Raw genomic sequence first — 25912 nt, forward strand, 5'->3', positions numbered from 1 at the left:
AGTGCCACATCCCTCTTGTACTGGGGAGCCCAGAACTGGACGCAGTACTCCAGGTGCGGCCTCACCAGGGCTGAGTAGAGGGGGAGAATCACCTCCCTCGAGCTGCTGGCAACACTCTTCCTGATGCACCCCAGGATACCATTGGCCTTCTTGGCCACAAGGGCACATTGCTGCCTCATGCTTAACTGGGTGTCCACCAGCACTCCCAGGTCCTTCTCCGCAGAGCTGCCTTCCAGCAGGTCAGCCCCCAACCTGTACTGGTGCATGGGGTTATTCCTCCCCAGGTGCAGGACCCTGCACTTCCCTTTGTTGAACTTCATGAGGTTCCTCTCCACCCACCTCTCCAGCCTGTCCAGGTCTCTCCGAATGGCAGCACAGCCTTCTGATGTATCAGCCACTCCTCCCAGTTTTGTATCGTCAGCAAACTTGCTGAGGGTGCACTCTGTTCCTTCATCCAGGTCACTGATGAATAAGTTGAACAAGACTGGACCCAGTCCTGACCCCTGGGGGACACCGCTAGCTACAACAGGACAAAGTGTCGTAAGAAGTTAGTATAAAGAATGCTGCTGAGACCGCAGTTCTGGGCTTGCAGGGACAAATTGTCAAGAAATTTATGTAGGTACCTGAAAACGCAAATATATTTGCCTCTATTAGGTTTTTCAAAAGCATGTAATTGTGTCATTTTCATTAAAACCCTGTGAAATAGGGTCCTTACTTGCCTAAATCCTTTTCAAAATTCCATCTGAAATATCTTTAAATATTGGCCTTCCGTGTTCCAGGAAGCTTACTTGCAGCAAAATATAACAGCTTGCTTTTTGTGCTCTTACTTCAAGGAAGGCGAGTAAAATGCCAGTGCATGGTAGCAGAGCATCCCTCCAAGGTGATGATCACCTCTGGGATAGCCATGTCCTGGAAGCCCCTCATTCTCTTTTAATGAGAAAAAAAAAAAAAAATCTGCAAATAAGGATAAGCCGATTTGGCTAGTAAGGGCAAATGCGTGCATTCAAGATTAAGCAGTTAAATTTATTAAATATTTATGTTCAATGAAGTACAGAATAAATCCTTTGTGTTTTTATTTAGGGTTTTGTGATGTGCATGCAAATCAGATTCAATACTGATGACATTAATCATCCTATCCTCCCCCAAGAACTGTGGATATCTGTAGTCATTTCACATTGTTAAACACATTATTGTCTCTCTGTGTCTTGCTGTTTCTCCCTTCTGCAGTGCTGTAGTTCTGTAATGTACCATGTGAAAAGGGACAGAATGGATTTGTTTTGGCTTTTTCACAGTACCTGAACTGCTTTGTATACACAGGTCCCAGTCCTGGATCTGAATCTCCATGAGCCAAAGTCCCGGTTTATACAGCTGGAAGTTACACACAAACAAATGAAAGTTACTTACCAAAGCACCAAGGTCTCTTCTTAGTCATCTTCTGTACTGGTGCTCACCAGAGGCTGAAAGCATTGAAAGCAGAACTGGCACTACGCAAAGTCCCTGCAGCCAATAAGAAGTGAAACTCATGATCATGGATTCCCTTCCTTCAGTCAGTGCTCATTGCTCAAAACCACAAAGGCATCAGTTACTCCACTCCCATATCTGGGCCACAGAGAGGCAAGAAAAATTTCTGAAAAAGAGAAATATAAAAATATAAACACAAGCCCTAGAGAATGCCAGCAGGTTGGTGCTGTGCTCTCTACTACTGCTTACAGGAAATCTGTTTTGCCGGCAACAAGATTAGTTTGGGATTTACACTGTGACTCTACCACTCTCTCCCCACTTTCAGCTGTGCCCCTTGAAGCATGCACATCTCCACCATATGATGTGGCCCTGGCTCCCTTTATCAAGGCTGCCTCCATCAACAGGAATTTCAAGTCAATCTGGAAAGAGTAATTCAGAATCATGCGTAAACTTATTTATATCAGTAGAGAGAAATACAAATGAATTGACAACTTTTAAAGACAAAGTTCAGGCATCTCGCTTTTTACTTAGGAAATGTAGTGCTACATTCAGGATTCCAGCAGCCACAGCGAAGAGTCCTACCATGCCCAACGGGACTGGGGTCAGTGACAGGTCCCTGGGGATACAGTATGACAGACAGGTCAGGTACCTGGCCACACCAAAGGAAAGCCTAGCAATGGCAGGAGATCAGCTCCATCAAAATAGAACAGAAAGAAACAATATCAAGTGCTAAACATTAGAAGTCTGTAGTATTTCCAGCTAATGGCTGGCATGGGAATTTAGAGTGACTCACCAATGTCTGCAGGCACATAAGTGCTTTAGAAAGACCGCAGGAATAATCAACAAGACAGCTGATGAATGAAACTATAGAAGACATTACACATTCACAAATGAGATCTATATGGATATAAATGTGAAAAGCAACATGTAAATACATTTAAAAAAAATTTCTCCTCTGAAGAGTAGCATCATGAAATGCTGTCTTTATTGTATGGCACTAATTTCATATCTGCTCACTGTTTGCTTGAGATATCACTGCTGGACCACTGTGCTGAGCTTTATATGAGCACTCATAGCCACATGAATCCTGATCAAACTAAAAAGCTCCTTGCAGAGCTTGTTTTGGAGCTGACACTTACTAGTTAAAGTTGGACTTTCCTTATGCCAGAAGGATGACAGTCTCCTTTACTTGTACTCTGCAATCCCACCAAGCCTCCCAAAGGATGATAGCACTTACAGCTAGAGTGCAGAATAGAAGGGGAACACCATTTCTGATTTTAAATGCATAATCAAATTTGCATCCAATTTCCGTGCTTATTAAAACAAAATAATTTATTTTTCCATCTGCACATAAAGGGCTTCACTTCTCTAGTGGCAGAGAGGGCAGTATCAGACAGGCCAGGAATCACAGGTGCTGGTTAAACTTTGTCAGGCATGTCTTCATGGCAGAAAACAACACCAGCCCCAAGCCTGCACATGTGCATTTGATGAATATTTGATCTTGTCTGCTAAAAGAAATCATCCATGTCTGTCACACATCACGTGCAGTGAGGAAAGGGAAGAGGAAGGCCTGCACAGCATCCCATCCCTTCTTTCCTCCTCTCAGAAGATGAATGCCCTACAGTACAGACTAGACAACACATTTTCTTTCTAATTAGAGTGCTGTAGAAAGCATTGTAACACAGCAAAGATTACAGAGACATAGGAACAAAATTGTTCATTTGCATATGTCTTACTTAAGCACCTATTATTTTCTTTTGCACCCGATAATAGGAAGGCTTGGAGTGGGAATTTGTTGGTGGTTTATCAAAAATACCACATATTAAAAAAAAAAATCAAAGTAGCTAGACTCACTGTGATAAGAGAGCTATGAAGAAACTACAGTCTTCATGATGGGGATTTAATTATTCTAGTATCGACAAGAGTAAGAATTAGAGAAGGAATCAACATGCTGGCTTCTGCAGTCAGTAAAAAACAGGTTTATCTTTCAGTGTTTATTGAGCTCATGGATATGATAAATTCAGTAATGGTCTGGTGGGTGTTTAGTGCTTTACGATAATATATCATTGGGCTGAAAGTAATCATGGTCTTAGGCTATGAAGGGAACAACATATGAACTATTTAAAATAAGATTTGAGACAACATCAAGTTGTTAAACTCAAATATTCCCAGGAAGAGGGGGGGGCAGGGGGGAGAGAGAACAAGGAAAAAGAGGTGGTATTTAAAGCAAACAGAGTAAATAATACAATCATGTCGTTCCTAGTAATAGCAAACAGTTATAAGTGATAATGGAAGTTACTGGAGTAAGGCAACAACATATCAAATATAGACAGAAAGCAATTACAAAAGGTATAATAGAAAATTGAGAGGACAAGCTAGCTGATGTGAAAAGCTCACAAAAGCTTTGTAAAACATTTAAGAGGAAAAAGTTGCTCTTGCTAATAATAAGCCATGAAGGCTCAGGGAATGCTAATTAGTGTAGAGCTGCTCTTCATTTGAACGAGGACATACAGGCCTGTTCCAAGTTTAAATGAGTGAATGGCAGAGTTTGTGCTCTTTTAAAAGTAAAAAACACAGAGTTCTGGCATCAGTCAATAACACACCAGAAATGGATTTACTGGATTTTCAGAGACTTTCAGAGATTTTCTGAAGCCACCAATGTATCTGTAAGGAAAACATGACTTACACACATAACATGAAACCATCATTTGGCATGATGTGGGCTAGCACTGTTGTGCACAACTCAGGAAATTTGATATCCTTTAGACTTCCTCCACACTACTAATTTTATTGCAAGTAAATTATTTTTATTGCAATTGCTACCTTTATGTTATGCCCAACTTAAATTACTTTCAGATTGGAAAAAAAATAGAAATATAGATACCGTACACCACAGGGAATACTGAACAGGAAGCAAAATTAGTCATCAGTCATCTCGCGATTCCATTCCACAGTCAACCTCAGATCTCTTGGACAAGTCAGTTATTTAAGTGTCTAGTAAGACTCTTACCTTCAAATTCCTGAGTGTTTAGTCCATGTTCCTCTAGCATGGAGTTGAGGAGGGTGCTCATTACTTTTTAAGAAGACAGCTGTTTCTATAGTTGCACTTTTAATACCTAAAGAACAAAATTCACACAGGGAAAAAGAAAGCAACAGGAATCAAATTGGAGTATCAGGTAATAGGATTGGGGTGAGAGATGCTGAGGGTCCACAACATTGTTTTCGTTGTTGCTAGAGATCAAAATATCTAAGGATAACATCATAGTGTTGAATCATTTCCTTTTTATTTTCTTTCTTTCTTTCTTTGGTGAGTTAGAGAAGTTTGCAAGGATCCTACCTGGATCCCAGGAGGGGGGCGGGCAGTCAGTACAGGGGTGCATACAGCAGCAGCTCTCGCTGAGCTGGCTACCACATCAGGCACTCCACTCTCTATTCGGCCTCAAAGAGATCTGCAGACCCAGTCTCATTGTAAATTATCATTTCCCCCCTACGTGCCCCTATAAACACAAGAAAAGCAAATGAACACAGTCCCAAGAATCTGTCTGTTGACAATTATATATCTTCTGTCAAATAGCACAACTTGAAATTTATGACTGTGAAGAACCCTGTGCTTCTTCACCCTTGCTGAGAATGCTCATTTCTCCATTTTAAGTATTTGTTTCCTTGCTTTTAAGCACATTTGTTTTTTAAATGATTACTGCATTGATGATTACAACATCATTACTAATGCAGCTGAAATACTTGTTCTTGAAACCTGACTTGATCTGACAGCCATCTAATAAAGAGGGTGCTTTAGAAATTAAGCTGAATCATCTCCTATAAACAAATTGTGAAATTCAGTATTAATGATGCATTTCGTTCTCAAACAATAGAATTCTGTGCATCACTGATGAGCTGACCAAACATATGTAATATTCATTTTTGCTTTCGAAAGAAAAGCAAATAACGTTCAATGCTATCTTTATCTGGAGGGCCTTACTCTCATTTTCAACAGGATTCAGACATTTGCTATATTTAGCTCACCAGACAAATGAATTAATCATTCTTTTACTATTGTGCCTGCAAAAAAGAACAATAAACATTGAACCTGTTTTCAAGTAAGAGTCGACATATAAATGTTAGTCCCCATTTTGCATTTAATTCTCTGTGTTAACATAAATGAATTAAAGATGCAATAATGAAAACCAAAGCTACTGTAACTGATGATTTTCATGGGAAATACTGAAAAGTCCAGTCCAACTGGTGTTGAAGCCTTAGTTTTAGGAGCACAAGATGAACTGCATACCTTGGACAGGCAGAGCCAGTGCTATTTAAATACTCAAATAAATCCAGCATTTCTGCACTGAAAAGCACTCTAACAGCCACGCAGTATAAAGGAGATCCTGCACAGCTGCCTGCTCTGCATCTAGACAAAGCAGATGTGTCGCACCCCCAGGTCTGCACGTACACCAACCTGCTTTGCAGAGCCCAGAGGCACCCGGTGCCTCCCATGAGCAGCTCTCCAGAGGCAGAAAGGGTTTGCCCAGGCAAACTGACACATTCATACAAATAGTTCCTTCCAGTGCCCCATCAGATTGCTCAGTGCTATAGCATGTGCATATCGCAGTCTATCTTAGCTTTCTCCACGTGGCTCTGGAAAGTTGAGAGACTACATTGCTGAGTTTTCTCCTTGGATCCACTGTAAATCTGATTATTGGTTTCTAAATATAATTGGAAATACTGATTTCTTTGCATTTAGTACTTCAGTTCTGCTTTAAAAAATTATCTCGCACTTTCCCCATGTTCTTAAAGAGTACATGACTTTTCCACAAAGTGAAGAACTGCAAGCTATACTTTTTGTTAGAAATAAACACTTCGAAAGCAGAATAAATCTCAGAAACATGGCACTGGAAGCACATAGGCCATCAGTGTGTTGCACAAGGGAAAATTTTGATCAAGGGACATCAGGCAGATCCCAAATTTGGAAGCAAAGCTCTCCACAGTGGACAGGCACATGTTCACTCTGATGAAGCCTCTTTTGAGCTACTCCCCACTCAGCGCTGCAGCAGTCCCTGTAGTCCCTGCTCCGCTCCTGCTAGGGCACTCATGGCCCAGCGGTTCTGCTCTCCTGCAGCGCAGCCGCTGTTCCAGCTGCCCTTGCCCTCCTCAGGCCCATTCGCCAGATCTGCTTCTACAATTTTTCCAGATAAATCAGTATCGGGACAAAATTACTATGATTCCTGTCTTGCAAAGAAGTCTCGACACAAACCCATTTTCTGTATTCACAAGTCTCCCCCAGCTCACTAGTTTTTGTGGCCTCCCCCTGGACAGCACTATTCACAAAAGATGACCCCGAGTCAGCTGAATTATTTACAAAAGCTGATTCCCTGAGTTAGGGGAAATAGATGTCACTTAAACCAAATTGCTTCCTTCAATAAAATAGCAAGTATTAAAGCCTCCTTTAGTAACAGTATTTCCAATGTTTAATATCAATCATCAGCAAGTCCAACAAGTTCACCAATCAGCATAGCTGGTAGTCCCTCAAGTCACATGTAAGTGTGCATTTTTTTTTTCCCTCATATATTCCCCCAGAGTAGCTATTCCTCTATCAATATGCACCATCCTAAAATAAAGATGTATTAAAAAAAGTTAGAATTTATTATAAATTCTAGAAGTGTCTTATTCTTCCCTATTTCATCACTGCAATATAAAATTTAAGGTCATTTAAATAGAGAACACAGTTTATTCAAGTTTCATCTCAAATTCTATACATACTTGCTTTTCCAACATTCTTCATCTTTACTCTGTTCCTGATAAAATTTCCCTCAGAGATTGTGTTGTAATGACATAAGTTCAAAAAGAATGATCACCGACTGGAATGAACTTTTAATTATTTAGGCCCAAATTAAGGCAAGAATAATTTAAAAAAAAAAAGCATAAAACCTTTAGCATCCAAGTTTCTAAGAACAGTAGGGTGTGTAAGCTTAAATATTTAAGCATAAAGGGACTTTATTCCAGTCCTATAAAAGAGAAACATTGCCACTTACTGGCAGTACGAACATCTGTGCAATATTTATAGGCATTTATGTGCATCTTTCAAAAGCTCTATTAACCTTTACACTATTTGTCAATAAAAAGCCCCATTAACATTTAAACTGTGTATGTCTAACTGTCTATTTCAAACAAGAATCAAAAGATACCCAGTGAGAAACAGTTATTTATTACAGTCTACACTGAATTGTTGGAAATCTTCAATGCATACAGACCCAAACTTCTTTAAAAAAGAACATGTAAAAAAGTTATTCCACCACCTGGCAAAAGGGCTGCCTGTGGCCCAAATGGGTGATGTGACAAACACATAAGCAAAGGGTTATCACAGACAACACAGTCTTGGAAAGAAAGTACAACCAGCTAGAGGAACTTCAGGAATAGTGGAGGTCTAAAGATGCCACAGTGTTTATAAACTTGAAATTTAAATGTTACTTTTGCAGTAGGATCACCAGAACTTATCTGATATTAACACTAATGTAAGCTCATTGTCTTTGTTTCCATCAAGCAAATACTTGATTTTAATCACAAATAACATAACCATTGGATAAGAACTGAAATCACGGCTGTGCAGATGACAGACTCTCCAATCAAGCTGCTGAACTGTAAGCACCAAAGACATAATTCACCAGCTGACCTATGTCTCCCAAAACTTTGTTGTTCAAAGCACTACCGATTTAGTAGAACACCTATGTGCTGCTTCTTTAAATTGAGTATTTGGAAAGGTAAGGAAAAATGATCCCCAAAAAACCTGAACTTTAAATAAAGGAGTTTATTACCACTGCCTTTACAAATGATTAACAAAGACAGCATGACCCGTTCCATTGAAGAGAAAGAAATTCATTGTCTTCAAGTACAAGAGATGCACTCACAGCGACAACAAAGGCATTCATTTCATTATTTTATAACAAGGAAATCTGTAGAATCCATAGAAAATTTACAACCAAAATGGAGCTAGTGTGACAAATGGAGCTCATGTAGCAACAATGAAAATGTAAAGTCCACAAATTTATCAAAAATGCATTTTAGTGGCTTTGCTTCCTCAGGCTCCAGTTTGATGGAGCATCATTTCATGCAGTCATCCCTTCCATCTTACGTCCGTCTTGTCTTCTGTTTTTTCGTTTGTCTCTTTGCATCCTCTGGGCCACCTGTGTCAGAACCTGCCTGTCCAAGCGCACGTACTCCTTGAAGTCGAGTCGTCAGCTGCAGCAGCAAGGGAATAAGCTGGGCAAAAAAGCGGGGAGGGGGGAAGCAGCATGCAATTACAATGGCATATAAGGTCTGAGTGATAATGTTTTTTAGACCCATATTTCTCCAAAGAAATGACCCTGCTTTAGCAGAGATTCTGCGAAATAGAATCTATTGCATAAACAGCACATCAACAAATATGTCAGAAAACAGCAGCCAATTCTTGGGGAGTCAAATCCCAAATTTCTGGAAATTTCTGATCATCAAAAATTAAAATGGTTGTCACTTCTTCCTGCAGTAATCTACCCAAGAATAAGATTTTGAGTACTGAGACTGAAAGATGACTACTACTTTCAGGGGAGGCAGAGAGTTATCAGTGTCACTGTAGAAAACCCTGGAGAATCCCATGGTCTATGCTGTCTACCCATGTTTGAGGGAGGAAATCAAACTGCACAGACAAATTTCTTTTAACAGCAAAACCGAAATCCAGTCATATCAGAGGAAACTAGAAGAGCATGGCTTGTTAACAGAGGGGATAATCTGGTAGCTCTTTATATTCCTCCAGTGTTTTACACCCAGGAGGGCATAGAGCTAAAGAGACCAGGTTGATGACTTGCATAGTTTTTTTTCCAGTCTGCTGTTCCTGAAGCCAGTAATTTTTTTGTTCATATTATCACAGAGTATGATTATCCGAATTTGAGTGCTGTTATATTGTCTTTTCCATAGCCATCAAATGAGATAACAAAATTCAGAAACAGCACAGAAACTCAACTTCACACTAGCATTTTTAAAAGGAAAGTCCAGAAACTTGGCTACATTTTTTTCTTGTGTTGAAATATGTCATATAACATGACTGTTGAGTGCATTTCTGCCTAGATATACACCTCAAACACATTTTACACAGTACAAAATATTCACAGATAGGACAATAATATTTGGATAAGGAAAAAAAAAACCCCATGACCTACCTTATCATGGTTGTAGCCAGCCAACAACAGAAGCAGCGTCAGTGGTAATGCTATGTAAGATCCTTGGGCAATATCTTGTTCAGGCAGCTTTCTCTGAAATCAGTGGGGACCATGCACTTTTTTAAATGGCTCGTTTCAGCTATGAAATCTCTCAGCTTTAAGTGACTACAACAATAGGTTTGTGTGGCATGTTCAGCCCTTCCCATCTGACTTCTTTCCAAGCACCACTCTAAGATTTAAGCTACCTTCACTTTCAAAGCAGTTCCCTTGATCAGATTCATACATCTGCTACCTTTTTCCTAGGGTGTTTGTGTTTTTTTTGTTTTGTTTTGTTTTTTTAAAGCTAATTCAGTGACGGCCAGTCAGCACTTTCCAATCAGCCTGGTGTGCTCTGATTTACTTGTCACACACTGCCCGAATCTCTGATCCCACTGATAACACTACAGCAACCATACCATCATGAAATCATTCAGGCATATCTGCATCCTTCATTTATAACTGTCATTTCATGTTTCCCTCATGTTTCACTGGCATCTGAACATGCAGTGATGTAGAAAAGAAATGTATCGTTCAAGTATTACAAGAATGAACAGTTCAGTAAACTGACTGCACTCTTCAGCTTGGAAGTGCAAAAAGACATTCCCTCTCTCAAGGGAGAAGTTTTCTCCTCACATTAGTCTGAGAATCTCTCTGCTTTTCTCTTCTATCTTGGCTCCTATAACAAAAAATTTTTTGGCCTGGTGACACTTCTTTCCTATATGAAAAGGTCCTTCAAAGAATTCCTGCAACAATCCTATCTTTCTCCTTCAGGCCCCAGTTATGGTACCTCTTTCAACTAGTGTCATGGCTACAACTGGTTCCTTAAATCCCTGCTTGCCTCCCACAATATACCAGATTACTATATCGCTCTTCGAAGCCTTAAATATGGCCAAAACCAAATTCACTATCACTTCAATGCCTCCCATAAAACTCTTTGTACTTACATAAATAGAAAGTTAGGCCAAAACCACAAAATATATGCAGGCTACAATATCCAGACATTGTTCTCAAGGTGAACATTTGAAATGAATGTTAAAATATTTTGTACTTACAGAGGGACTAAAGATCAACGTAATGTGTTTATGGTATCCAATGGCAGTGAATGAAACTTGAGGTAGGGTGTAATCATACTGTGATTTAGGCAATGTAGAGTCCAGAAGCACCACATAATTCTGTGGGTTAAAAATAAACTCAGTCTACAGTGATGGTAACAGTCTTTGAGACAAAATTAAAGACAAAAGTCAATTTAAGAGGCTTCAAATCTTCTGAGACACTGCTCACTCCAGCATGAGTATACTGCAGGCAGACCAGAAATAACAATTCAGCATCTTCAGGGAAAAAAAATTAAAGCAAGTTAAGCTAATCATTCAGCAATATCCTTACCTCTCCATCTCGGAGCAGTGGTGGGAAATGGAAAAAGAGGGATTGGCCTAAACTGACTGTATGAATTGGGTTGTCAAGGTTTTCACTTTTGTAAAGCTTCACCTGTGAGGGAAAGAAGAAAGCACAAAACCAAGCATTTGTGTCTGTAACACAATAAATATTTTAGACACCCGATATCTTAAGGGATAAAAGCACTTCAAAATTCATCATGTAGCTTATAAACAGAAAGATGGCAAAGTCAATTAAGAACACCTGAAACTGTTCTAACCTGGAATATGAAGTCACAGAAACAGGCTTTTAACAGAACTTCAAATAATTTAGGGACAAGTGATGTCCAGCATTTTCCCATATCTAAACATATTAGAAGTAGTCGGTGCTGTGCATCAATAATTTAGTAATTCTTTTATTTAGTAATTTAGTAATTCTTTTATTTAGTAATTTAGTAATTCTTTTATTTAGTAATTTAGTAATTCTTTTAAATAATCCCAACAATTTCATAGGAATTTGTAGATGGCGTTTGTTTCTATTGCTCTGATAGGCTCATTTTGCTTGGTTTCAGTTTCTTTGCACTTAATTAAGCTAGACACTCAAGCTACAGAATAGGCCTGAATCGTGAGCACAGTTTGCTCAGAAACCAGCTTAATTAAGAGGATTGCATCATACCAGAGTAAGACCAGTAGGGGCACCAGCACCTCCTTCCCCCAGGCTGCCTGTACGCACAGAACATCTATCAGCCACTGTGCCTCCTCCAGAGGAGACAGTGAGCAAACTGTTGGATTTTGTGGACCACTCTGAAGCAGCTGACTTAGTCTTCTACCATCCATACCATTGTTTATAAACTTCTGGATCAGATATTTGCCGAGACACTTGGCTGTCCTTACAAGTCATAGCCCAACTAAATTCTCATCAGTTCTAACCAGTATTGCCATGATCGCAGCTCCAACCACAGCTCACCAGAGCATTTCCAGCTGTTTCATCGAGTTCATGCACCCAGAAGAGGCCAGGCTGAGGTCACAAAACCTCTCACTTGTGCCTGTATCAAATCTGAGCACATCTTTTCAGGACAAAAACCTCTGTACTGAAAACAACGCCTATGATCATGCACACTTCACCAGCACATAAGCATTACACACAGTACAAGACCCAGCCTAATGTGAAAAAGGTACAGACTTGAATAATTTCCACATTAATAAATTTTGATATCAACTCTCATATGCTTAGGCTGAACTGTAAGGGTCTGAATTCCCCTAGAAAGATGGGAAGCATGCTCAGGTGCTCTTCACCGAGGTGATACATTTTCTCTTCACACCTGCTCTGAGCACTGGATGCTTTGAATGTCTGCCCAGAAGCCCAACATCTTGCCAATGACTCCTTGGCAAGTGAGACGCATAACAGACTAGTTAGAAATCTAGGCATTGCATTTATATTTGTAGATAACATTTCAAAGGAAGAACCTTTTAAATTTGAGAAATGGTACTACAACTCCCACCATATTAACACCTCTTACAGATACCTTCAGCATTTGTACCCTAAGCTGAAAGGATGACAAGGGCTTCACAAATTTTTTCAGACCACAGTACAGTTTTCAGAGTTTTGAAAATTTCAGCTATACTATTTGTTTCATACACACTTACACAAATGTACTCTTACATTCATGTGTCCTATGGTATATTTGTATTCACACAATATTTTCTTGCTAGCAGACATGTATGTCAAAAATTCCAGTTATTTCACAGATAAATGCAGTTCTCTGATGCAAATAAGTCATTTCACCTCTGGTGTCTTTCTCTCCCTACAATGAGTGCATCTCTCAAGGGGGCAGACACAGAAACACAGTCAGCAACACTGGAATCTTAACTCTACCTGTAATTCAAATTCACCTTCATTAAACAATTAGCCATAATTTGAATTCAATGTGTGCTCTGGCTACTGAGCAATTTCCAATGACCCCGCACAATATCATTGGGGAACCAAAGGCAAATATGCTTGACAAAGATCAAAGGGCTGAACTTACACATAATGTGGAGAGATATTCTGAAGATGTAATCACATTTCCACTTAAATCAAACTGATTAATTTGCCGGAATGCTATAATATTAACATCATCAATGTCACTATTCCCAACCTGCAACACACAACACAGTTATTTTTTTCTAGACAGAGTAAGAGTTAACAGAACACAAATACTGCTCATAATTTTAAACAAAAAGTGAGTTTTGTTCTATAAACAACACATGGAAACTTGAAGTCTTTCCAATTGCAATTACTTTTCCTCCAGAGCGTAGAACTCGCAATTAGACTTGTGCATTATCAGCACAAGGCTGACGGCATTGATTTATTTAAACTAAAAATGGAAGAAGTATCAAAAGCATGCATTATTTTGAGAGTAAAGAGCTGAGTTACGTATGCAGAACTGCCTGAAGTCTGAATGTCAGTCCCAGCGTTTTGCCTCTGTGCTGAAAGATGCATATTGCTATGCTAGGATGTCTACAGAGCTGATTAATGAGAAATATGCTCATATTATAATATAACCTACTGCAAAAATACACAACTTTACATGCTTCAAAATTGTTTAAAATATAAGATATTTGTATTTCTACACCTGAATTCTGATCAGAGTAAGGAAAGACACTTAAATAACTACACTACCAGGGAGCTTACAGTTAGGCCAGGTGCCATAGAAACAGCCTGGCACCACTAGGGTTGTACATTTTTCCTGCAGGTACCTTTTAAATGTATTCTTCTCCTGCAGGAAACAGCAGGCTAGTTAGGATATGATTAGTACAAATCACTGTGTACAGCTATCACTTGCAATACATAAGTTTCATTTGATTTTCTGTAATTTGGGTGGCCATTCTTCTTCCCTTTCTCAAAAAGCAAGCACTCTTAGCAGGAAGACACTAAGAACTTGAAAAAATTCTGCCCCACTGTTTTGCTGCAAAAAAAGGGCATCGTGGTCAGGTGCCTGCTCGAGTTTGAATCATCTCCCACTAAAAAGTTCTGGACAACTAATGAAGGTTAATTAACCTTTTCTGGATGTCACGAGACATGTGAGGGGCAGCTAACCTGAATCTGTAAGGATGGAGGAATATTTTTAAAAGATTTGCTTAGTTTTAAATTCAAAAAGTTATTATTACATTTTATAAAGATTCACAGGTCTGAATGGCAATTTCATCTACCACAAGACTGCAGGATTTGGACCAAATAGAGCATAACAAGATATATCTATCAATCAATAATTAAATATAAGATCATATGACAATTTATGACACCCTCAAGTTCATAGTACTTTGTTCCACATCATAAAGGAATGCTGAAAGGTATCCTACATATTTATTCTCTTGTTTTTTGATGCATGGTCTTTGTGACTATGAAAGAGTTCTTTTCACTTGTTTCCTCTTTGGGCTTGATTTTATTTCAATTTTAAGCTATTGTGCTGACACACAACAGGGGACCTGTATTTAGAGAGCTAATTTCCTGAAAGCCACTTGTCTAAACAGAATGCATTCAGCTATTTTGCTGCTGACAGAATACACACAATGCCTAGGCAGATTCAAGACATATCACTTCACATTGAGTGATCTGACAAAAATAAATAAAAAATAAAAAATAATTACCTCAATTGCCCGATGCTGCGGTAAAGCTCTTTCAATATGATCATTGCCTTCAGCTTTGAGTTGGACATGATACACACAACCAGGCTAAAAGCAACATTCAGATGATAAAACCCATCACTGAATAATACATTTATGCTTTATGATTAGACAAATTAAGATGGTCAGACAATTTTCTAATATTCCATCTAAAATGCAGCACCCAAATATATCCAGCCTTATCCTAGTAAAATATTCCTTATCCTGAATAGAAAATTTATCTGAATAATTAAGGGTGTTTATTTCCAGCAAATACAAAAGGGCTATCACAGAACTTTCACCAGTTTGTTACATTACATTATTAAAAGAAGTCACATGAGGAATGTTTTAGTTGGAAAGAAAACACATTAAAGAGGATTAAAAACAGATCAAATACTCCTTTCTACTTCCACATAACTGCTTACTCCACACACAGTGGTCCCAGAGATTCAGCTTGTGTTTCCTGCAGAATGGCTTACTTCAGACATACGCTGTACAATCAAACATACACCCAATGGTGGCTGCTAACATACGCTGCAGCAGTATTTTCACAAAAGAAAGTAAATGCTTCCCCAAACTCTTTTGCCCAAGAGAACTCCCTGCCGTAACACCTTTGCTTTTACTTGCGTACCTGTTAGACACGCTCAGTGCATTGACTTGGGGATCTTGTAACACATCATGGGAACTGTTCACATTTGCTTGAAGGCCACCAGAGTATGCTGGCAGAAAGTTCCACAGACTTACACTAACACATCTCTCCCCTTTACCAAAATAAATGATCACTACGTGAAAATGTTTCCTATCACAGAGAGACTCAAGGGAATCTGAGCTAGCAAATATGATGGGAAAACAGAAATCTGTAGCTAATCAATAAAACACATTTTATTGCTCCATGATCACACTAACATAAAAGCAAATAACAGAGTATTCTAATCCTTACCAGAAGGCCACGTAGCCTGAATTTGCCCTCTTCATCGGTTATCGTGTCTTCTCCATAGATGCTACACTCTTTCTGCCCCACAGCTTCTACTGAGACTCCCTGCTCAGGCTCTCCATTTAAAGAGGAAACTGTGCCATAACAACTAGAGGTAGAAAGAGAACCAAATCCTACACATGTGCAGATGCTGTTTTAATGCATATTTTAAAGACATTTTATTTTTATAACTGATGGGAAAAGTACTTAGTATATTTAGCACAGCATGGAGAAGAAAACAGGAATTTACAATATATATGCAAAGCTGTTTAAAGCATTTAAATTAGCTGCAATTCAGAGCACAGTTTTAGGAATCTGAGTCTCTATCCTCCAAGGCTGAACAAGCGCATACAGCTCTGAGGGCAGGGAAAAGGAGACTCTTGAAGTCAGATACCTGAAGCGGTCTACCAGCCCACACACAGACCTCCCCTCTCCCACTGGGCACAGCACAAGTCACTTCCAGTGCTGCTGACACAGTGCTTTCACAGCAAATGTTCTGTCGTCTGGGCTCAGCTATAAACTCATATCTGTGAGAACAGGCTAAAATAATGTACTTATACACAGAATAACAAAACCCCAAACCTCCAGCATAGAGGTACATCAGGAGAAAACACACAGTTTGCATCCAGACACACTATGTAGCATTTTACACAGCATTTCAGCTCTACTGACCTGTAAGCTGTTCTGTAACCAGTTATTCGAATTTTAAGATTCTGTCCTTCCTGAACTTCAATCATTTGTGATGATGGTTCAAAGCGAAACTCTTTCATCATGGGTTTAAAATAATACTGCCCTGGACTCTGCAGAGAGGTATCAAGCAATTTGTTTACTGATAGTGATACAAAGATTCACCGACTCCAAAAAACTATGTTTGTGCAAGAGCTCCCTGAAGAGCTGAATTTCTCTTCCCCAACCATAGGTTAAACTAGTCAGAAAATATGAACACCTAAAAAGAGAGAACACATTGGACAATGAACCAATGGAGCTCTACCAGGAAACAGAGCTGAAAAGGGAAACTGCATCCCTAATACTTTAGCACAAGAGCTCAAGGACAGGAAAGTAACCAGGAGAGAAAGATGTATGCATCTGCAAACTTAATTCTGGCATGTCTACACACATGTACAGATCAATAATCTAATTAGATTTCTTTCTTCTAAAAATCTCTAAAATGATCACTAATAAGTTGGCTTGTTTCATGCTTGCAGACTGCACATTAGTAATTGAAATCAACATCTTCTGCTTCTTTGGGGAGAATTCTCTTTCCATGTTAGATTTCACATTTTTCACTTTCTAAAATTTTAAGTACTGTTAGGCAAACTAACAGCTGGCCCCTCTAGGGAAGCTACAACTCTCATTGTGTGTTACAATCCCACAAGAAAAAACAATGAAAAGCACTGATAACATCCCAATTTTGGAGGGTAAAGTAACACAGCATTGCCACGTTCAGAAGAATCAATTTCAACTTTACCAGATTGGAGAAAGTCAGCATGCCATTATCCTGTGTAAGGAGGTTGGACCGGAACACCCCGCCACTGAGAGACAGGAGAACTCCAGCAAGAGGTTGGTCATCCTCAGATTTGATCTATTTTTGAATAAGCAATAGTTGTAAGTACAAGCTATGGTTGCTTTATGAAGAAGGACTCAATATAGAAGCCCTTTGAGGACTGCACAGATTGCTGGCTCTGAGCACTCAGCTATGAGCAGAAGAAAAATAGCCACATCTGCAGCACATCCCCTCCTGTCACACTGCAGGGCTACAACAGCTTGGGCTCCCAACATCTGGGCAGCAAAGGTGCACAGAGCGTGTGCCACCAGAACAGCCATTCCCATGCTCTCAAATGAGACAGTGAGAGCCAGAATGAAAAATCCCATAGACTAGAACCAGGTACCAGTTGGATCAGCCTGTACACGAAGAAAACCACTCTGAGGGATAAAAGAAGCAAGAGAAGATGGTCCAACTCTGCAAAAAAAGCCAGTCTTTTGGATTGCAGGTTCTAACATTTGCACTATAAAACATGCAAGATGACTTCTCTACGGCAAGTCATGGTCTACTGCTATACTCATTCACAATTCGTTTCCCCTACAACAAAATTATCAGATCCCCCCATCCCACACCCATTTGTGGTTGGCTAGGAGAAGTGGGTTAACTTTTTTTTGCCTGTCGGGCTCTAAACTGCACACTATTCATTCAGCACCCAAAGTGTTAGAACATTACCTCAAACGTCACCCCAGCAAGGGCAAAAGCTTTGAAGTCCCCAACTGTTCCTTCTACCGCAGTCAAAACAAACCCTTCTTTCTGAGCAGTAATGGTATATTCCAAGTCACTGTGGAGTGGCCCAACACTTCAAATAAAGGAAAGAAGAACTCATTTCAAAAGAAAAAAGCATCTGCCAAGGAACATTTGGATATCTCACACATGTTGTCAAGTCACACAGTATTTAAACTAAAGAACCTAAAAGAGCACAACAAATCTGCTAATTACCTGTAAGCACCTTTGTCATCAGTGAAAACTGTGATGAGTGGGGAAGTTGATCCCTTTTCACCGATGACAATCTCCACACCCCCCAATTCAGGATGAATCTGCCCTTCCAGAAATAAGCCTGCTTTTCCATGAATCTCTATCAGCTTTCCAGGGCAGCTCTCTTGGTCATTGCAAAAGGAATTTAAGACAAGAAGAAAGTAAAAAAATTCAGTCACCGTTCTATCTTACAGCAATAGTTTAACAATTTCCAAAGTAATCAGCTGATATTCTTTTGGCTTAGAATAAGAGATCAACCCACATAACCATATACCTTAAAACCTCTGAACATTAACCAAATCAATAACTGAGCTCAAAGGCTATAAGCACGTCTCCAACACAAACATTTTGAATTTGCTAGGTGCTTTGAGGATTTATAAAGTTCCAAGGCCTGCAGCCACATCAAGAAAAACCCAGCAACATTCTCCTCTGATATTATACTGAGCTTTGATAAAATTTGTTGAGGTCAGACTGAGATCGGCATATGCCATGCTTCAAGACATCATGAAAAAAATTAAATTTACCTATGTATTTAGGTACAGCAGAGAGGCACCTAACATTTTCTATTAATATCTAACAACAAAAGGTGTTCACTTTAGGAACCTAAGAGCTAGATGGACACTGACTGAACAGGTAGCATAAACTGACTGCTGATAGCCCTGACAATTTTAAAGTTTACTCATTTTGTAAATATTTTTATTATTGTAATTTACTACAACGAAAACTTGACAGAAGCTTGAATTTGGTAACAGTCTCAAAATACAAACATACTGGTTTTTTACATCTATTTTTCTAGACAACAAATGTAATATGAACAATTCTGAGAATCTGCTGTCATTTCCAGAAATCTAGTCTTTCCTCTTGTGCCAGCTGGTCTATCCACACTTGCAAGGATATTCTGCTGATAAAAAGCAGTATTTGCATTCTCTACCAAATAGCCATGTTTCCAAATTCCACAGAGTGAAATTAGTCCACAAAGAAATTTCTGCAATTGAAACTGCCTTCCTAATTTTACCTTTGAAGAGCTATTCATAGGTTCATCTGTAGGGATACAATTCTGCCTTAAAATCTGTTTTAAGAAAAAAGTTTGTTTATATTTACCTCCACTAACAACTGTTTCCACATAAGGTGGGTAGAAAAGAAGCTCTTTCGATGAAGGCGTCACAGTAATTTTCTCTCCAGACCTATAAAACTCAAATAAGATACAATTAGAAGATAAGATGGAACTAATTAGCAGCTCTCTTGTAGTACACAGCACTATATATTGACTAGAGGACCCATCTAAATATCCAAAGCGGGGAGACCCCACACAATTACTTGAGCTACATTCATATTATCCAGTACTAGTTTCCCTTTAGCTGGCAGGCAGTAAGAACAAACACAGGTTCCATAAAGCAGCTCTTTCCATTATGGAATATGTCAGTGTTCTGTTTGGTGGCAACACCAGCCAGTAGTACAAAGAATACACCCTGTACACTGGAGCTCTGTAGTACCTTGCCCAGTAGGAAAATTCATATAAGAATGGTCCTTGAAGTTCCTCCACCATTTCTTGCACTGGTGGCTTTGTTCCTTCCTCCTCTTGACCCTTCTTTTCTCTCTCCTGTCGGCGGGCCTCAATTTCTGCCAGCTGCTGCTCCCTACGCAACTCCTGTACAGATTTCAGGGGCCCTAAAACTAAGGCAGGTTCACTGTCAATGGATGATCTGAAAATGGGAAGGAGAAAACAAAATAATCTCCTCTGGCATGGAGGGAGAGGAGCTTATTATACCTGTTAATTACACCCTTTATACTCCAGTGGACATATCCCAGGATTTTTATTTTTTTTAAAACCCATTCCTTTTTAATTCTGCTATTTATTCCAAGTGTAACTAAAACTTTCAAACCTCCATATGAACCAGTTACTACTGGAAAGGTTTGTTCATAGGGGCTACAGATAACCTTCTGCAACTTAGCCTAGCAGAAAAGGACCTACTTGCAGCACTCGCAGACAAAAATTCTGCCCCATCAAGTTATGACCATTCAAGAAGTCACAGCCTTGCTGCCTCTTCTTCCCTTCTGCTACACCTCAGCATCCTACTGCAGAGCCAGCAGAAAAAAAAACAAACAACCCCACATTCTTATGTTTCAGCCACTTTGCAGAGTCCAGCATCTTAACTTAACTTTGGTTTTGGTGAGTAAAGTATCTTGATTTTGCACAAAATAGCAGACACCAGCTCTCCTACAGGGGCAATAACCTCCCTCAGAAGCACTGATGAGCCAGCGGGAGTGGTAAATTCTTAAGCCAAAGCAACACAGTTTGCAAGAGTACATTTAACAAAGCCCTAATCTATAACAAGAGAAAGACTGGAACTCCAAAACTAAGTACTAGTTTAATGCAGAAAGGACGAGTTATACAAACTAAAAAAAAGACTGGTAGCTCACTTTTCCCAGTACTACCTTCTCTCAGAATACACCTCTCAGGGATAAGAGTATACAAGGAGAAAATAATTTTGTCACTAATAAATACTTCCAATAGCTGGCAATTTCCAGGAAAAGTTCTCAGTTCTGCCCTATCTGCCCTAGATATTTGAACCATTCAGCTGTCTTCTCACTGTCTACTTAACAGATTACTAGGCAAGTTTAACCAGGTTCTTTTAATCAGCTTAGAACAATGTATCTCATTTTACCTTCCCTGATCTTACGTCCTCCCTTCCCTATCAATTTCTCCTAGTCTCCAACCATCCTTTGTATCTTATCTTGTCTCTTCTACAATAGTCTGAAAAACTGGTACAGAATATTGCAAAATTCTCTAGTAGGACTGAACTGAAAAGATCGTGATTACTCTTTCTACACACACTTTATCAGGATAATGCTTTTTCCTCCTTTAATATTCACCAGTGTTTAACCCTTTCTTTTTTCAGACAAACATATACTATTGCTCTAGCACACTAAATTTTATCAAGGCTCTAAATTTTTTCTCTGCAGTCCAGAGACAATCCTGAAATGTATCAAATATTTTTTTTGCCTTAAAACCTATTAAAAACCCATACAGACACACACACACACACACACTCACCATATTACTAGTTTAATCACTCTAGTCTCACTTTTCAAACAGAGAAGCGTACATAGCAAACTATCATCAGAAACTGCTAAGAATCGTTTGATTTTTTTTAATTAACTGAAAGGTGACAGGCTACTGTCAAGGATCTTGAACACAAGCACAGACCTTTTAAAAACAACTGTCAGGCTTTTAACTCCAAAGCTATTCCCTTCATGTTGATGGCATTTCACAAAAGGGACTTTGGCTAAAAAGATTCAGGCAGGCTCAAACAGAGACAGTCTGTCGCAACTGAGCTGCCTCCAGACCACTTGCCAGTAGTCTCAAAAAAAACCTCAACCAACCTGGAAGGTTGGTGTGATATTCACCTCCTCACTAAACTGCTTTTAAAATCCTAATGGCTCTTCACTGTCTCAGTATTCTTTTTCCAGCTGCTGTAGTTGCCCAGTAGTTGCAGTTTTAAGTTCACTAAACTCATGGATGAGGCAATGCGCTGCAGGAAATTCACTCTCTGTTAAGATATTTTCTACACTCAAAAAAAAAGTTTGAAATCCTCTAGTCTAGAACAAGTGGACATCAGCAAAACACTAATAAAGCACTCATCATTATCAGCCTCTTCTAGGCAGATCTGGCACCTCGTACAACTAAAGCTGTTCACAAATCAGTGCTCCCCAGTGAGCTGTGTGTTCAGCTAAACATGAATTGGCACATTAGTGTGTAATCACTCTGCACGGTTTTCCTTTTATAGCCCTCTTCACACCACTAACAATGCTCTAAAGCAGCAGATTCTCTTCTTGAAGTAATAAAAAAGGCAAAATAGATCCCAGTGCTAAGGAGCTCAGAAAAGGCTAAAACAACATCCTCTGAATTCTGAAATTTCAGTTCACTAAAGTGTATGAACACTCAAGAAAATTATTCCTTTTTACCATGACACACAAATAGAAATGGGCTATAATGAAATGAAGTGACAATGTTCAAAGTGATCACTGAGAATTATTTATCCATCTACAGAGTACTCAAAGCACAGCTTAGCATTAAAAAACAAACAAACAAAAAAGCTCTTATAGTCTAGATTGGGACCCCACTGCCTTAGAAAGCAGCCACTGTGGTATTAAAAGCAAAATAAAACTTTATGAGCAAGACGCCTCCCCCCGCCCCCCTTCTTTATAGGCCCAAGATTTCTTTGTTCTTACTTAATGGTAACAGTCACATCCATTAGTTTATCTGTTGAAATTGTGCCAAGGACATGGTGTCGAATTGCAGTGAGTGTCAGTATACTAGGAGAGGATCTGTAAATCAAAGTAATAAAAGAGATGAACTGAAGGTCTTCCTCTTAAAGAAAGTAATCAAATCTCATTTAGCTGAGTTTGTGCTCCCATCCCTAAGTTTAATGTGCTTTATAAAGGATGATACACAAATTACATAGGCAAAGCTATATGACTGAGATGACAGCATATTGGAAAGGGAGCGTTACTCAGCTCTGAACTCCAAACTACAGCATGACATTGGCCAAATTACTTCCTTGCTTCGTGCCTCCTGCTTCCTCTCAAGCCAAATTTGCTTTGATTGATTTCATATGTACAGTCCCTTTACACACAGCAGAGGGATACCCACCAGTTCTTCATGTTTAACATGGTTCAAGATCCCCCTAGTCTAACTGCTCTTTGCTGCCAAAAGGGGGTTCCTGCTTCTGTACACTTACTTGCTTTACGCTGGCTCTGACATTTATCACACATCTCTCTGAACTACTTTTCATTCACCAACGCAGCCAAAAACAATCAGCTTTTAATGCCATATTAGTTTTTTTGCCCTCTGGGAGCAGAAACCCTCTTTTTGGACACGAGCCATTAAGTACCTTGCCAAACCATAACCTAGCAATAACTAACAAAACGTGGCTGACCAGGAAGATCAGTACTGCTCACTGATGATTACAGTGAGTATTTATTCAGCTTGCAAAAACTGGCATGAGCAGAATCAAGTCACCACAGATTGTCTTGGTACCAGGGATACATGCAAAGTGGCGTGTGTCTTCTAGTAAACTTCTTACCCTATCTTTTGCATGTCAACTTTCACAAGTGATCAACAATTTCCACTGAAATCTCTGCTTTGTTACAAAGCAAAACACATTAAACACAGACTGAAGGCAGTCAGAAATATCCATTTAAAATAGCAAAAACATCTTTAAGGCCTAACATTAGTTGAATTTTTCTTTTCTAAGTGCTACAAAGGGCAAGAGGACACATCTGCCTTGCTAAAGCTTCCCTCTGTTGGTTAAAGCTGGTCACAGCAACACATCCTGAATGCTGAAAGAAAGCAGCAGAAGGAAGCTTTATGAAAGTATACTGACTGACAAAAGATTAAAACCAGAGTATTAGTTTGTTCTTACGTATCATAAGTGTAATATTCGTGTTCAAACCGGTGGCAGGAACGTGGGGTCACTTCATATACACCTGTAAACATTAAGTCAAAGAAAGATCCTCTGAAAAAATTCAAGCTTACTGTGCTGGCGTTCAGCTGAATTCTAAAAACCACATGAGACCTGAGGTATAGACACAATTACAAAATTTGCCTACATCTCTACTACCTTTCACACAGACACTTGTAAATTGATTCGCCTCTCTTCAGTCACAGATCACTACTAGACTCTGCTCAGAGCTACTAACGTACACTGATACAAAACACAATTAGGCATCACAAGAGACAGGCACGGGTAAACATAACTGCAAACACAACAAACCTAACAAGGTCGGGAGTAGCCTATTAGGGTCCCAAATCTGGTGCCCTTCTGACTGATTACAGAAGCACTGTTGTAACTGTGTTCAGAATGAGACCACTGGCTTTAAGAATGAACTGTTCAAAGCTGAAAACTGAACCAAAACTAAATGCATTTGTTAACTGTTTTTCTAACAGGCCATAACAGAAAATTAGCTCCAAGACATTAAAAAAAATAATAATAAAATAATAATAATAATAATAATTATTTTTTCCGACACTGTGGTACTTTAAACAGCTATCCTTCAAGAATACTGGATCAAAATGAAACTTCTATTTGTCAGTCACATTCTAGTTACAGAACCCATATGACCAAAGTTATTTTAATACGTTCTTGGTTTTTCAAAGATCAATGCCCTTCATCTAGTCACAACAAAAAAATTCTTTTGCTTCTGAACATATATTTAGTTAAAAGACTATACAGCAACAGTTCTAAAAAATATTATAACAGAGCATTTATAACAGATGTAAGTAAAATAATGCCTCTCAAGAATCTCAGAAACCACAACATATGTATATATATATATTTAATTGCTAGCAGTATTAGTTGACAGGTTGTTTTTTTCTTTTTTAAACTAACATTTTAGAACTGTTACCTGGCTTTGAAAGACAGAATCTATTAACTCCTTTGGACAGGTTATAAATGCCAACATTCTCTGGTCCATTTCCATCCTGATAAAATTCCTGTGAAGCCACAATACAATTCACTATTAGCAACTACCAAACAACAAAATGAAAACAATATTTGCCTAAAGGTACATTAATGCTTCTCCTTTCTAGCAGCTAACAACAAATGATCATTTTACCAATCCCAAGAGACAAATTTCAAAGCACTCTAACCATTAGTGTTGCTGTGTTTTAGGACTCCCTAGAGACATGAGAAAGCCTTGATTCAAAGCACAATCCAACCTACCTACACAAGTTTATTAAAAAATATAAGAGTGTGTTTGTCACCTACATACCAGTGTAATTGCATGGGAAAGAGAACACCTCAGCATATATCCAGTCTGTCTGAATTCTACTCCTGAAACATCTTCCTCCATGACTTCTAGCTCCAAAGACTTATTCTTCCAGCACCAGTCTTCATGTACAATGCTTACTAGAATACACACCACACAAAGCATTTTAGTAAAGTTTTGTGAACAAGGGCAGTTACTGTAATGTAAAAAGCTCGTAACATGCTAACTGTTCCCTAACAAAAATCTTCCAATTCAGATACAGAATAAGTATTAGCCCAGAAAACAGCTTTGGCAACAGACCTGGCCCAAAGCACTGCAGCATCACCAGGAATCCAGCACATCTTGTAATAGAAAAGCTATTACAAAACAGAACAATAAAGTCTGGGAAGTCCTGCAATGTACACTACCCTTGTGGTAGTCAAAAGAGCCTTGAGGACTTCAGATTCCAACTCCAATTTCAAGCGTGGAATGATGTTCTGATCCACGTATAAAAAGAGCAATCTGTATACGCCCCTTCCATGCCTTCCCCCAGAAAGCAAATTCTTTTCATAATAGGCTAAGCCAGCTGGCCAAAACACCTATTAATGCTCTTAGGAGAGGCTAGTTACTGTGGAAGCAGAAGAACTAGGACATGCTCCTGCTCTCACATTTGGGACAATTCAGTTCATGATAATGCTCTTTCACTTTACACCAGCCAATCCATGAGACCAGCATGCAGTCCCTAAAATTTACAGGAGCAGTCTTCTGTTAACTGACAACAAGGTTAAATGTACAAGATTAAGGAAACATGATGCACTGGAGTATAGTATTTTCCAGCTTCTCTCAAGTTTCAGAACCAGTTCACATGTTGGGCATGCGACATACAGGGTAAATAGTATCCATAATAAGGGAAGTAAAGAAATTAAGTCACAGATTTAGATACTGGGCTAATGCTTCAAGCAATTCTCTATAA

The 25912-nt window shown here is 39.1% G+C and overlaps 1 protein-coding gene across 5 annotated transcripts in view; it reads right to left on the minus strand.

Annotated features, from left to right (window-relative positions):
• Positions 1-7644: 7644 nt before the first annotated feature.
• LOC112971327 (nodal modulator 1) overlaps positions 7645-25912 on the minus strand; it is a 29165-nt gene continuing 10897 nt past the window's right edge. For 2 of the 5 annotated variants that reach the window (XM_026076657.1, XM_026076656.1), the window contains 17 exons: positions 24964-25100; positions 24598-24685; positions 23616-23679; positions 22423-22518; positions 19683-19892; positions 19291-19373; positions 18154-18313; positions 17887-18013; positions 17140-17253; positions 16344-16471; positions 15639-15780; positions 14684-14767; positions 13081-13191; positions 11067-11168; positions 10736-10855; positions 9645-9737; positions 7645-8712 (listed from right to left, as the gene is read on the minus strand). In XM_026076657.1, coding sequence (XP_025932442.1) covers positions 8581-8712; positions 9645-9737; positions 10736-10855; positions 11067-11168; positions 13081-13191; positions 14684-14767; positions 15639-15780; positions 16344-16471; positions 17140-17253; positions 17887-18013; positions 18154-18313; positions 19291-19373; positions 19683-19892; positions 22423-22518; positions 23616-23679; positions 24598-24685; positions 24964-25100 — 1991 coding nt within the window. In that variant the 3' untranslated portion in view covers positions 7645-8580. The other 3 variants (XM_026076658.1, XM_026076659.1, XR_003255311.1) reach the window with 3 other exon arrangements.

This window comes from Apteryx rowi, unplaced genomic scaffold, assembly GCF_003343035.1.
Source record: "Apteryx rowi isolate R43461 unplaced genomic scaffold, aptRow1 scaffold_436, whole genome shotgun sequence".
Classification (NCBI taxonomy): Eukaryota; Metazoa; Chordata; class Aves; order Apterygiformes; family Apterygidae; genus Apteryx; species Apteryx rowi.